Source organism: Centruroides sculpturatus, unplaced genomic scaffold (assembly GCF_000671375.1).
Source record: "Centruroides sculpturatus isolate CEXI.00-Female unplaced genomic scaffold, Cexi_2.0 scaffold1098, whole genome shotgun sequence".
Classification (NCBI taxonomy): Eukaryota; Metazoa; Arthropoda; class Arachnida; order Scorpiones; family Buthidae; genus Centruroides; species Centruroides sculpturatus.
Window position 1 is genome coordinate 98,748 of NW_019385403.1, and position 15,435 is coordinate 114,182.

Sequence of the window (15,435 nt, forward strand, 5' to 3'; positions counted from 1 at the left end):
ATTAAGTTAACAACTAATTGAATGTACTTTCTTACTTTCTTGTGTACCTGTCTTTGTCTTTCTTTACTTGGACACCATTTTATTTGAAAGAAATGGCAGTCCTCCTGACCAAAATTTAATTTACAATAATCTTACCATTAATTAATAACATAAATAGAAAATAATCAAAATAAATGCATGTCAACTTGGGGTTATTTTTAGAAGTGTTTCTGTGGGAATGAGGGTAAGTTTGTTTTCTCTAAGTTGGTGTATTTATTAAATCAGCTGTTTTCTTACATGTGAAACAGATGCTGTTTAGCTGCTGTCCACTCTGATCAAATATTGTCTGTTGGGTCACTCTTTGTTTCATTTCTTCCATGGACTTTACTAAAAGATTATGCTCCTGGCACCATCCTCTGATTCATTGAAATTACTGAGCTTGCAAGCCACTGCCTTATTGAGGTGGTGGTTTGTGAGATATTGATATTATTAATTATTAATGTAGTTGATAAGTAAAATAAAAATGAATTAATATGATTAAAAAAATTTTGTCATTTGATAGGCATTTGTATCTTGCACACATGAAGTTTTGAAGGTTCCTGCTCAGTATTATTTTTGTTTTACTTATTTTATAATTACATCTATAATGAGGAAAAAAGAAAAATAATGTTTTAATTATAAATGAAACACTATTGAATTCTCAATAATTTTCCTACTGATTAATCCAATCTGATACTTGTTTCTATCCATACTCTACAGATGTTGGTAATAAAGGAAAGTCTGAAAACTCATTGGTTTAGAGAGCATTCATTTTGTTTATTAATTATTTAAATTCAAATATAAAGAAATAAAAGTTGATAAATTAATTTAAGGGCTCCTTAAACTGTTGTAATTGTCTAATTTGCCTACGCTTGGTTCCAACCCTATTTATAGGAAAAATTTCACACACACCTTGAATTAATTTATAATGGTAAAATTGCCAGATAAAAAAAATTGTTGCAAAACCACCAGCTGGCTTGAAATGTTACCAAATCTGACAATAAATTGCCAAACCTGACATTACTCATACCATTGCCCATCTATCACTAAAAACACATCTGTTCTCTCACTAAATAGTGTTCATATTGAGTTAGTGCCCCCTCTACCCCAACATTCATAAATCATATGACCATTGATGGGAATTCCATGTGGAGAGGATGTTCTGTCTATCATGGATTAGTTTTACAACACAGTATGTCTAACACTGTCTTCAAATGCTCTTATTGCACAATGATGCAAAGGATGCATATCAAAAAGGAGAGAGAGGAATCAGTGCATAGGTTTACAAAATGAACCAATTCTGATATATTGGGAATATTTTGATATGCTAATACATTGACATCAGTTATCATCTCTAGTGTTAATGTCTGAGAGATTGCAGTAAGTTTTACACTTTTAACATTGTTGCAGATACACAGAATATGTAGTATAGTGAGTTATACATAGGTTTTTTTTTTTTTTTTTTTTTTTGCTTTAGTAATTTTCTATGGAATATACTGTCCACGTATAATTATAGTGTTTTCAAGTACTTGTGCAAAAAATTAACATAAAAAAGATTTAACATAAAAAAACTTAGTTTTACTTTATTTTGCATTAATATATGTTGTATACATCTTACTTATCTTATTTTATATTTTATTTTAGGGGAATTCGTTTTCTACAAATTTTACGAATGCTTCATGTTGATAGACAAGGTGGCACTTGGAGATTACTGGGATCAGTTGTATTTGTTCATAGGCAGGTTAGAATGTTTTTCTAAAGTACTTACCAATGACCATCAAAATGTATTATAATAGAATAAATCAGTAATACTAGTAATACTTATGTATAGTATGTTTTTATATATTAAATTTTATTGTGTGTTTATGATAAAATAATTAATGTAACTTAACAGTAAATTACTATTATATTATTCATGTATGGGTAATTAAAAAGTAACACTATAAAGCCAGTAATATAGAAAAATATTTTATTTTGGAGATGAAAATATACAGGATTTATCTGCAAGCAATATACTAATTGTTTTTTCTCACAAAATCACCTAAACTGCAGACCTTATAAATTACTTATCTGATCATCTCATATAACATTGAAGCAAATATTATAAAACAAAATACTTTTGAATTATATTTTTGTTCTTTCTAGTAATATTTCACTAAAATTTATTTATTGCATTGTGTTTTAAAAATTTTAATATAAAACCAATAAAATCTGTTATATTTAAATTTCTATGTAAAATTAATATGTTCTACTTGATATCAATACTATTTAGTCCAAATTATAGCCTAGATATCATTCATTTAATTTATTATTATTTTTAATAATGAAAACTCAAAAACTTGATTGAAGTAGATAACATTATTTTGAAGTTTTTTTAATATGAATAGATGTTCATATATTGAAGTAATTTATAAGTATATGAAAACTTAAAATCAATTCTGTACATAATAAAAATATTGTATTTATTAATTAAATTATTATGGTTATTTTTAGTTATTATTTTTTGTTTAAAGTTTCCTTAATATCATCTGTGTCTGTACTAATTTTACAATCTCAGAAACTTTTTCCATTAAAACCAGTCTCTAAATTAAATAAGAAAGTTTAATCACTATAATTTTAAATACTAAAATGTACTAAAATTTTTAGATAAATATTACTTACATGAAACTAAAATATATGAATATATTAATGGTTCCAATCTATTTTAAAGATGGTTTTCCATTGTAGCAATTGACTGTAATTTTGTTAAGACAAGTTACAGCATCACTCTGAAGATATTCATTTATAATTGTGAATATGAAGTTTTAGAATGGAAATGTTGAACATAAACAATGAAGCAAAAATACTATAAGTTCAAATCTAATAACAAGATTATACAAGATGTCATATTAAAAATTCTACATTTTTGAAAATCTACAAACATATTATAATTGGAAAAAAACAAAAAATTACATTACAGTAACATTTACTGTTTTACAGATATTTTACACAAATAGAAAAATATTTTACTATTTTATTACATTGATTGTATATGCAGTATCAATGTAATAAGAGAGTAAAATATTTTTCTATTTGTGTAAAATATCTGTAAAACAGTTTATAGTATGAAACATAAAGGATAAGGGAATTGTTTTTAATGAGTTTTTTGAAGTATACAATCTGGAAGTATATGAATTTTAAAAATTGTTTGTAACTATTAGTTTTGAATCTAAATATTGCTGAAGAGGGAATGAAAGTATACATCATTCCAAAATGAATATTTAACAGTAATTTAAGCAAATAAAGTCATCATCAAGTGAAATCTTTGAATGTTAGAAGTGCTGTTTCAAAATTGTCAAACTCATCTGAAAGTTTACACAAAAAAGGATAGAATTTCAGCATGTCTTAACCGCATTTTGAATTATTCAAAAAATATAATGGAATTACTTGGATCATTATTCAAACACTTACCTTAAGAATAATTTTTTCCAGGAACAAATTAGATTAATTTATTAGAATGTTTGTGTAATATTTTATTTTTCTCAGACAGTATTAAATATAATATTTTAACTAATTGTTTATCTAATTAGTATTTTTTCACTTTATGCTTTTCTGACACTAATAATATATCAAAACTAAAATATTCCTGTTCTTTAATTAAATTATAAATTAAAGTTAATGTGATAAGTAATTGTTGAAAATATAATTACAGTATTTTTACTTAAAGAATTTGTGTTGTTTTCTATCTTATATCTAAAAAGAATTCATGTTTTTAAATGGGATATTTATATATATCATATTCTGAAGTAGCTTTTCTAATGAATTAAAAATATTTTATCAAGTAATGAAAAAAAGTTTTTGATTGTTAGTTTTTAAATAATTACAATTTTATACATTTAAAAATGTATAAAAATGGATTATGCTTGTATTTTAAGATTTAAAAAGGAAATGTAAAAAGGTTACTTGAATTTAAATTCATAGAAAAAAAAATCAATAAAATAATAGGTATATTTTTTTAAATAAAAAATTGAGAAATCTTATATATTTCTTATTTTCTACTTTTCAGGAATTAATAACGACATTATATATTGGCTTTCTTGGACTCATTTTTTCATCATATTTCATGTATTTAGCAGAAAAGGATGAATTAGGACTGAAAGGAGACACAGATTTTACTAGCTATGCAGATGCATTATGGTGGGGAGTGGTATGTCTTTCAGTTTTGCTATATTTCCTTTATGCATTTATTTCATGGAAATATGCTGCAACTTCATTGTATGCACTGATCAGTTTTTTTTTACACTTCACTTATTTTTTATTTTGTTTTAGTTTTGCTTGACAAGTTATTCCCTGGCATGTAATATTGAGTTTGCTTGCACTTTCATTTGACGCCATCATCTTACTTCTCAGAAAATAATGACAAATATAGCCTGCTGAGCTTTTTCATCATTCTCTGATACTGTAAGTCTGAGTGTTTTCTCAAACACATAGCATGAAATAAATGAAATTGCACATTTTTAGTCAAGTGGATCAATATTTAGATTCTAATTATAATGAAGAATACTGCTAAAATAATATTGCAACATGCAGAAATTATTGGAATGCTCAAAATTATTTTTATTATGTTTAGAAAATTATTTCACTTTCATTAATAAAACTTATTTTGTTGATATTAATTCAAAAATATATCCACAATAAAAAAAAAATTATTGTTTGCATCATAATGGCATATTTTGGTAACTGGATGTAAGGTTAAACATTTTAAATAATCATAAATTTGATTATTTAAAAAGTATTAGACTATATTAAATAATCAGAATTTAAACATTTTGAGATGTGTATGAATTTCATATTAATTGAGAGACTTTTTTTTTATCTTGAATAATTGGTTTTGCAAAATTAATCAAAAAATACAAACACAGTAGATTCTGCTTGTAAATATTGTAAATTACAAACACATACAAGTTAAAATATACTTATTAAACTTTGCTTATAGTAATCTGAATTTCAGATATATCTTTATCTTTAGATAATCATTTTTAAACTATTTTTACTTTCCACAACAACACTCACAACATTATATGGCTGATAGCATTCAAACTTTTATCAGGCTTAATAAATACTTAATCATTAAATTGAAACCATTTTCAAAAATACATTTATTACTGTTTAAATGCATTAACTTTTTGCAGCTGCATTTTCAGTGATATAGTGCACACATTACATTCAGAAGATAACTTTTTCTGGTTTTGATATTCAAAACTTGGGTTCACTTAGAATTGAGAAAACACAGTACATCCAAACTGTTTTTATTACATGTTTTAGATATAATAAAAACTTAAAAACTGTCTGTCTGGCCTTAAATCCACTATTCTATAGGTTAGACAACACAGATTACAGATAACATATCAAACATAACAAAACAACATATTACATAACACAGTAAATTTTTAAAAATTTTCAAAAACAGACAAATATACAGGGTGATTCAAAAGTCACAGAAATTTTAAAAAATTAATAACTCACAAAATATTTACAGTGTGATGATGTGGTTTTCAAACAAATGCTTATAAAGAAGCAGGATTTTTTTTAAGTATAATAAAAATTTTAGTACCAAAATAGTTACATTTCTTGCCATAAAAAACTATAAAAAATTGAAATCATTTGTAAATTTGTTAAAGTAAAAATAAAAAATAAAAATGTTCTTAGTGTAAGCACTAGTAACAATTTTACAAATTATGTAATCTTATCAAGTGCCATCTATAACAAGAAATGTAACTATTTTGGTACTAAAATTTTTATTACACGTAAAAAAATTTTATTTCTTTCTAAGTATTTCTGTGAAAACCACATCATCTTACTGTAAATAGTTTGTGAGTTATTAATTTTTTAAAATTTCTGTGACTTGAATCACCCTGTATTAAAAACATCTACATTCTGTCCTTTCTTTACACCTCAGGAAGTAAGTCTTGCAGTGGAATTGAATTTTATTTGGAGGCTTGTTTCCCACCTTGATATGTAAAAACATTATAAAATATCCTCTGGTGACAGCACTATTAAAATACACTTAATAAAATTGTGATTTTGTAATGTTTTTACATATTGAGATTGGCAAGATTCCTGCAAATTAAGGTTGACTCTGCCTTAAGACTGTTATTTCATATTAAGGTGGTGATTTTTCAGTGGTTTTTTTGAGGACCTATGATAAACAGAAAAAAAAATGTTTTCACTGAAATTTTTACACAGTTGTATAGATAGCATGTAACATGAGGATATTGTGAAAGCACAGCTAAGTAAGTCAATTTGATGAAAGATGCCCTTGAAAAATTAGTAGGTGCAGAAAATTCCTACTGTTATATATGATCATAGATTAAAATTGCACACCCTTTTTGTAAATGTCTTCTTTTGCTCTTGCACATTTTTATTTTTTATTTACATAAGATTTTAAGTTAGTAGAAATGGCCAAGGCATTTAGTAGTTTGTGGATAATATGGTAATATATAGCCTTTTGTATGAATCACTATGCATGTATTATTAGACATATTCACTATTTTATTTATTATTATAACAAACTATTTTTGTTTGCTGTAATAATAATAATAACTCTCTGGTGGTCACCACCTGGTCATGGTGGGAGAGCCCAGTAATTTTACTGAACCATAGAGCAATTCAGGCTGGAGCACAAGCTCCTGGTAGGGACACCCATGCCAATAAGGTCTATGGGGAGAAATGAAGCTAAGAGTGACCACACCCACATTCTGTGGAGATAATTATTATGGTAGTAACCAGATCTAAGTATGATACCAGTTCGGAGGTTGCCTGGGTTAACAAGGTCCGCGTTTGTGGGTTAGGCAGAGGCTCACGTTCAAAAAATAGGCCACAATATCTCTTGGTTACTGGTGACGAAAGCAGTGCTGGCACAAGCATGGCTACTGCAATGCCCTCAACAGATGTGAGGAATCAACCTAGCCTTGGTGTTTCTGTGGCAATGCATTCACAGACCACAAAGGCTGGAAAACCACACCAATGGATGAAATGGACGAGTTTATCATCTGTACTTACTACACCATCACAAAACTCAAAACAAACATGACAGTGTACAGACAACAACTACACCATAGATTCATACAACAATATCCTCACCTCACTGTCACCAAACAAAGGGTTGTCTATCAAAAAAGAACAATTATACACAACAACCTTATCCCAAAAACAACATTTGAACTTATCAAACAACAGGTTGCTACAGGTTGCTGATCAAATACATCAACAGACAGAAACATTTAACATTAATGAAGATCACGTAACCTGTCAGGATAATCCAGCAACAAGCATTGATAATAGCACACATACAACAACTACCACTAATGATAATACAGACACTTCCTTGTTCACCAATGATAACATAGACATAGAATTAGTTAATACGCTCTCACTTATATTTCAGGAAACACTCACTAATCACACAGATCAGTGAGATCAGTGTGGCTACAGATCCCACACAAAGACCACAAATACCAGAAATTAACACGTCAAAGATAGTAGGAAAAACACTAAATTATGTAAACACTCACTTACTACCATACTACATCCATTTAATTTCTACACTTTCAGACATTCATATATTAGTTTACGCTGGGGCAGTCACTAGCATGGACTGAAAATACAATCACAGATAGATATACTGTATCTGTCTGTCTGGCAGAGAAGAATAGAAATGCAAATAACTGACATTAGACAGCAATTAGGCAGGCTGACACAATACACTAAAAACAACATAACACCTAAATTAAACAAACAACTCAAAAACATTTTCAAGAAAATCAAAACACACACAAAACATGAACATCACAACACACACATTACAGAATACTTTGATACACTAAAACAAAAACTCGCAGCCAAAGCACATAGACTCAAATGATACAAAACATGTACATTACGAAAACAACAAAAATAAGTTATTTACAAACAACGAAAAAACTTTTAAAGACAAATTAGTACTAAAACAAACACTGATACACAGCACAGTGGCACACCAACAGAAGAAGAACTCACAACTTATTGGTCTTCTCTTTGGTCCAATGCCGTTACACACAATGCTGATGCAGGCTGGATCGAGGAGGAGAACAGAAACTTGCACAACATACCAACTATGCCCTGTGCTGAAACAAACATGCATGACATCCGCTACGCTGTTAACAGAACACACAACTGGAATATACCTGGTGTAGACAATTTCTGGTACAAAAAGTTTAAATCACTGTACCAGGAACTAGCCAAACATCTAACACACATCATCATCAATCCACATACCAAAATTTCTTACTCATGGCATCACTTACATGAAACCTAAAAATAATATCACAGACCCCACACAATACAGACCAATTACATGTTTTCCAACACTCTACAAATTATTGACATCCTGTATCACAAACAAAATATACAAACATGTTGAAGAACATTACATTCTTATGGAACAACAAAAAGGTTGCCATAGAAATCACAGGGGATGCAAAGAACAGTTACTCATAGATTCAGCCATTCTACGGCAAGCACACAAACAACACAGAAACATATACATGGCATATATAGACTACAGAAAAGCATTCAACAGTGTTCTACACAGTTGGCTGCTACATATTCTACACATGTACAAAATACATCCATCACTCATTGCATTCTTCCAAAACACTATGCAGCACTGGAGAACAACACTGCATCTCAGGGTTAGTAACAGTTCCACATAAACAAACCAAATATTCATTAGGTGAGGAATTTTTCAAAGAGATTCCTTGAGTCCTGTCTGGTTCTGCCTAGCCCTGAACCCATTATCCAACATGTTAAACAACACACAATATGGCTACAATATCAGACATGAAAAAAACAACACAGTTTACACTGTCACATCTCATGTACATGGACGACATAAAACTTTATGCATCCACACAAAAACAACTTCAGCAACTCCTACAAATCACACATTCATACACTAAGGACATACAAATGGAGTTTGGCTTAGACAAATGCAAAACACTTCACATTATTGAACAATAATGTTGATGGCCTATGGAATAGGTCGAAAACATTTGTTTTAAATAAACTTTCTTGGCAACAATAAAGGTGTTTGGTTATTGTTTAATATTTTGCTGAGCACGTTCTATTTAATGACATTATTGAATCCATGGAAGAGGGCGAGTTCTACAAGTATTTAGGATTCCAACAGGCCAAACTAACAGAACATACATAAATAAAGCAAAGATTAATTAAAGTAGGTTAAATGCTATCCTCAGAACACAGTTAAATGCAAAACACAATTAAAGCAATAAACACATATGTCATCCTAGTACTCAATACTCTTTTGGAATTATATATTGCACTCACACAGATCTTGAGCAACTCCAAAGGAAAACAAGAACAACACTTACTAAGCATAAACAACATCACCCTCAGTCTTCCACAGAAAGATTAACACTTCCACATAAAAATGGCGGACGTGGCATGATTGACATAGTAAACCTTCACTACAAACAAATACAGTCACTGCGAGAGTTTTTCTACAGGAAACAAGAAACATCACAGTTACATAAAGCAGTAACTCTAGCAGACTCAAATAATACACCATTAAACTTACACTCACATCATACAGACATGACACAACATATAAAGAGTATAGACACCATCAAGCAGTCATGGGCTCAAAAGGACCTCCATGGTAGGCAAGACCTGACCCAAGATTTTGTTGACAAAACTGCATCAAACAGCTGGTTAGATTGGGGATGCCTCTTTGGGGAGACAGAAGGATTCATGATTGCCATACAGGATCAGGTCATAAATACTAAAAACGACAGAAAACACATACTCAAAGATACAACACTCACAAATGACACATGCAGGAAATGTCACATCATGCCAGAAACTATACATCACTTCTGGTTGCAAGCTCTTGGCACAGACAGATTATTTACACAGACATAATCAAGTAGCAAATATAATACACAAGAGCTTGCAAACAAATACAAATTATTAGACATCCACAAACCATACTGCAAATATATTCTACAGACAGTATTAGAAAACAACATGCACAAAATGTATTACGACAGAGCCATAATCACAGATAAAACAATTTATCACAATAAACCAGACATCACACTCATTGACAAACACAATAAAATCACATACATTATAGACAAATCCATTCCAAACACTAACAATGTACAAAACACATTCACTGAAAAAATTAGCAAGTATACAGAACTCGCCCAGGAAATAAGGTGTCTGTGGAGGATGGAAAGGGTGTTTATTGTACCTGTCGTTCACTCCTGTACAGGTGTGATACCACACACACTACATAAAAGCCTGGGAACATTACAATTGAATAGAAATACATACATCACACTACAGAAGGCCACTATATTGAATACATGTCATATTGTTAGGAAATTCCTGAATACAGACACACACTGACACACTTATTTAATTTTAGTTTTGTTTTGGTTGCTATGCCTTGACTCTGGTTCGGCATAGTACACAGCCACCAGTATCAATTGAGTACAGTAGACTCCCCTATAACATGGTAGATAGGTTCCGTGTTATATGAATTCTGTGTTGTATGAGTCACTTAAATACATGAGCCAATCACAGCCCAGCACTAGTGCAGTTAAGGGGCTATGGCTGTTAGAAAGGTTTTCTTCCATAAAATTAATCAATTCTAGACTAATTTGACTCGAACATTTCTAAATCATGTATAATTTTTTGGGAATAATTTATATAAACTATGCTATAAATAAAAAATTGTAGGAATACTTACCAAGTGCGCACCGTTCGAAGATGCCATTGCTTAAGCTTGCTTTCATCACAGAGTGGCTCATCAAATGGCAGACACATTTCCTGATAAGTTATTCTGATGATTAAAGACAAAATTTTAGATAATGTAAAAATTAATAATATAAGTCTACAGTATTAGACTTACAGTACCTAATTTATATACTGTACAGATGATAGTAAACTCAACTTTCCCGCCTAACCTCTCTGTATATACGTGTGGCACTGGACGGCGGCAAGTAGTTCAGCTGCTTGTCCACTATTGGTCCAGATTCGACCAATCCTGTTGCAACAAGACAATCTGTCTCATTCTTATACTGTGTTCTATGAGTCTCTTTTAGTGTGTTATACAAACACGATTGCAATTTTTTTGCCATGTTATACGAATCCATGTTATATGAACCTGTGTTATAGGGGGATCTACTGTATAATAATAATAAAATAAATAAATATAAAAAATTATTTAAAATAGCATTAAAAATATATTTCAATCATCAAATATTTTTCCAATAAGATTGTTCTTTTTTTGTAAAATGAGTAATTAAATTCAAATGAGAAATTTTAATTTCAATAAATTTATCAGTATCAGGATGTAAATGAAATTATAATATAAGTTAAGAATATATAAAATACTGATTTTAAGTTTTTGTTTTCAGTGATTTGTAATTTATTAAATATTTTGACAGAGAGAGAATTTTTTTCCAAAATATTTCACATGAACAAATAAAAATGCCAATAAATTATTTTCTTTCCAATAACATAAATTTGTTATTGGAAAGAATATATGTTCATATGTTATGTGATATGTTTTGTTTGAAATAATTTGTTTTTGTCTAAAAATAAATTCATTCATTTACTATAAATCCACCAATAGATACTGGTTTCCTATAAATGCCAGCTATTTAATTAAACTGCTAAATAGATGATGATGTTGTTAAATTCATACAGCATGTGACATTTAAGAGTGTTCAGTATGTGCTATTGTAATTTTCCCCATGGAAAATGTTTTTACTATGACATGGGTTGAAATGGCAACTGAAATGGGTTGTTAATAATTTATAAATGGACACATCATGTATTTTCTGTTTTAAACTCTTTGTTTTACACAGATCAGTCAGCTAGACATCAGAGTGGCAACTAAGAGGTTTTACAGTGTTGCCTTCAAAATGACTACAGTTGCATATGCAAAAGAACACTCTGGAGAAGTAGCAGAACAGAAATTCAAAGTGCATCCAAAGTGAATTTGCAAGTGGAGAAGTATGCATAATGCTCTTAAAGCTATCAACAATAAGAATGAAGCAAAAAAGCTGGCATGAGAAGGGTCCAAGAAGGTCAGTGAAGAATTAGAAGAAAAGCTTCTGCAGTGGATCTGTGAGCAGTGAGAGAAATATAACCATGTCTCCAGATGGATTGTGATGGAAAAGGCAAGAGAAATCGTCACCCAGTGAGATGAAAGTGAAAAACAAAACTTGGTGTTCACAGGTAGCAGAGAGTGGCTAGAAAAATTCATGAAACATACAGTAATACTATAATAGCTTTGTTTAGGGTAGTAATGTTGTATAGTAGTATGCTTTTCTATTAAATAAAAAGGAAAAGTTCATGTGATTACCCACAAAATTTTCATTATTTCGGTGAGAGAAATTATGGAGCTGTGGTGGAAGAAGATTGAACCATATTTCTCCCTTTTTTATCACTATGTGAAATACTGTGAGAATGGAATGGATACAGGGTCCATTCCATATAATATAAGTCTACAGTATTAGACTTACAGTACCTAATTTATATACTGTACAGATGATAGTAAACTCAACTTTCCCGCCTAACCTCTCTGTATATACGTGTAGCACTGGACGGCGGCAAGTAGTTCAGCTGCTTGTCCACTATTGGTCCAGATTCGACCAATCCTATTGCAACAAGACAATCTTTCTCATTCTTATACTGTGTTCTATGAGTCTCTTTTACGAAAATGCCCGAATGGGTTGTTTATAAATTATTAACAACCCATTATTAACAGATGCTGGACATTTTATATACTCCAGAGACTAAGTGTATATAATCTGTCCAACAGATGCTGAGATTATGGTTTTATTAGAGGATTTATGGTACTAAACGTTTAAATTATCAACAAATTATAGTCATTTGGCCTTTTTAATATGTAAACTATAAGAAAAAAATGAAATTACAAGAAATTTTTATATAAAGCTAAAAGAATACAGTGGTACCTCAGGTTACGAACGCCCCAGCATACGAAATTTTCAGGATACGACATGAAATTTGAACATATTTTTGCTCCACGATACGAACAAAAACTCACCATACGACGTTACATTAGTTCGCATTTTTCATTTGTTTTTCTTACTACAGTTATTTTTTTAAATGTATTACTTGGCTTTAATTTGAGTATGTTTTTCGCGTTGGAACGAATTATTTGGTTTTACATGTAATCGTATGGGAAAAGATGATCCACCTTACGACATTTTCATGATACGATCTCAGTTTCGGAACGGATTAATTTCGTATCCTGAGGTACCACTGTAGTTTGTTAACGTGAGAGCCCAGACTTGACAAAAAAATTTGAGGTGAAAATTTAATTTTTGAATCCTTTTTTAAAAAACGTTCCAAAACGCTTGTATCGTTTATTCAAGTTCGGAGTTTGATTTTTTCTGTATTTCTTGAGAAAGGTCATTGAATATGACCGAAAACGTTAGAATTTAATAAATACAGCTGCATAGTTAAAGGTTTTCTTCAGTGTGTTTAGTTAATTTTTGAAATTAAAACTTGCTATAATTTTTCCCACAGTTGTTAAAATTGTAAAGGATATGATTTTATCCCTCTATGGGATAAAATCATATCCTTTACAATTTTAACCATAGAGGGATATGATTTTATCCCTCTATGGGATAAAATCATATCCTTTACAATGTTGTTGAGTCACTTCACATCAAATGTGTCACTAAAACTAACAGAAAAATTGCCATTGTATCATAGAACTAAATAATACCAAAAAAGGGCAAGAGCAGTGAGGAGAGGACCCCAGAATAAAAGAATGGGTCCGATGACGCAACAGAGTTCATCAGACAAGAGAGTTCATCGTCATTGTTAGTTTGCCTTCTTTGAACTAGTGTTCGTGCCTGATCCTTTTTGGATACTGCTTAAGTAGTTGTCACCCATCCTCTGCCCTTCTCAAGACATCAAAAGACTTCCATCCATCCTTTTTGATTCATTGAAGCTTCTTTTGAACCACCTTGCAGACCAGGAGTACATCAATCTGCCAATTCCGAAAAGGAACCAACTTCTAACTAAGGTATTTACCAATGCGTGAACGATTGTAAACTCTCTCTCACAGTCAGAAACTCACGATATTAATGATAAGAGTTAGTTTTTTCTATAATAGTTATACAAAATTAATGCCAGCTAAGCATCTTAACCAACTTCTTTATATTATTGCTATGTAAAATATTGAAATAAAAACGAATATTGTGAAATGTTAAATTCATAGTGGCATGCACTCACTTCTTTCTGTTGTCTCAGACCATTTCCATCCCAGGCTTATTTTGAACCATATTTTGTTTGCTCTTAAATAAAATATCTTAAATAAAAAAGCAATGTAAAATGAGATAAACAAATTTATCAATGACTGTCAGTGCTCCTCTTTTTAATTTAATAAAATAAATTATAGAGAGGTTGAGGCGCCGAACGTCACGCGTACACGTTTACACGTTTAAAACGTGCGCCTCAACCTCTCTTATGTTTCAATAAAGTAGTGTGAATAACTTGTAAAAATCAAAATAGTAATAGATATAGAAGCAATGAAATTCTTAAAAGTTTGTGCTGATACTTTAAAATACAAGCTGATTTCCGATAAAGTCATTAATGATAAATGAAGAATCTCACTGGCAGCTTTAAAATAAAAAATTATTAAAAATTTAAATAAGATGACATTAAATATTTTTATCTGAAAAAAATTAATTACTAAATAGTGTAAGGTCATTCTCAAAATTAAACTTTTTGCCATTCTGTAATAAAAAAAATATAAAAAGCTTTTTAATAAAATATTGTAACAGATGGTATTACATGCAGAGTTGGTTACTTTTCCAGTAATGATTTGCTGAAAAAGTTAAGCAATTCATTGCTGGATTTTTTCGTAATTTTTTTATTTTACTTAGTTATTGTGATTTAAGTTATTTTGATGGAGTTAAATTATTCTAAACTTTCTGAACTGAGTGAGATTGGAACTCAGTTCAAAAAGTTTAGAATAGTCATAAAAGTTCAAAAAATCATTTCTATATTGGCATTTATTGAATACCAATATAGAAATGATTCAAATATAGAATTATGCTTTTTTTTTTCTTCCTTGCACTTCATTGTGCTCCAGTACAGTATGTGTGTATATATATATATAATATTAGTGTGTATATGTGTATATATATATATATATATACACACTAATATTATAAAGAGGTAAAGTTTGTAAGTTTGGATGTAGGAGGTAATCTCTGAAACTACTCATCCGATTTCAAAAATTCTTTCACCAATATTTAGAATGGAACTTCAGGGTGGACATAGGCTGTATATTATTCCGTTAAACATTCATATAAATTAAAAGAT

General features: G+C 30.0%; 1 protein-coding gene across 1 annotated transcript in view; it reads left to right on the top strand.

Moving 5' to 3' along the window:
* Window positions 1-15,435, top strand: part of LOC111638582 (potassium voltage-gated channel subfamily KQT member 1-like) — an 84,613-nt gene that overhangs the window by 12,541 nt on the left and 56,637 nt on the right. The window contains exons 5-6 of the mRNA XM_023384312.1: window positions 1,663-1,759; window positions 4,064-4,204. Coding sequence (XP_023240080.1) covers window positions 1,663-1,759; window positions 4,064-4,204 — 238 coding nt within the window. The remainder of the gene's footprint in view (window positions 1-1,662; window positions 1,760-4,063; window positions 4,205-15,435) is intronic.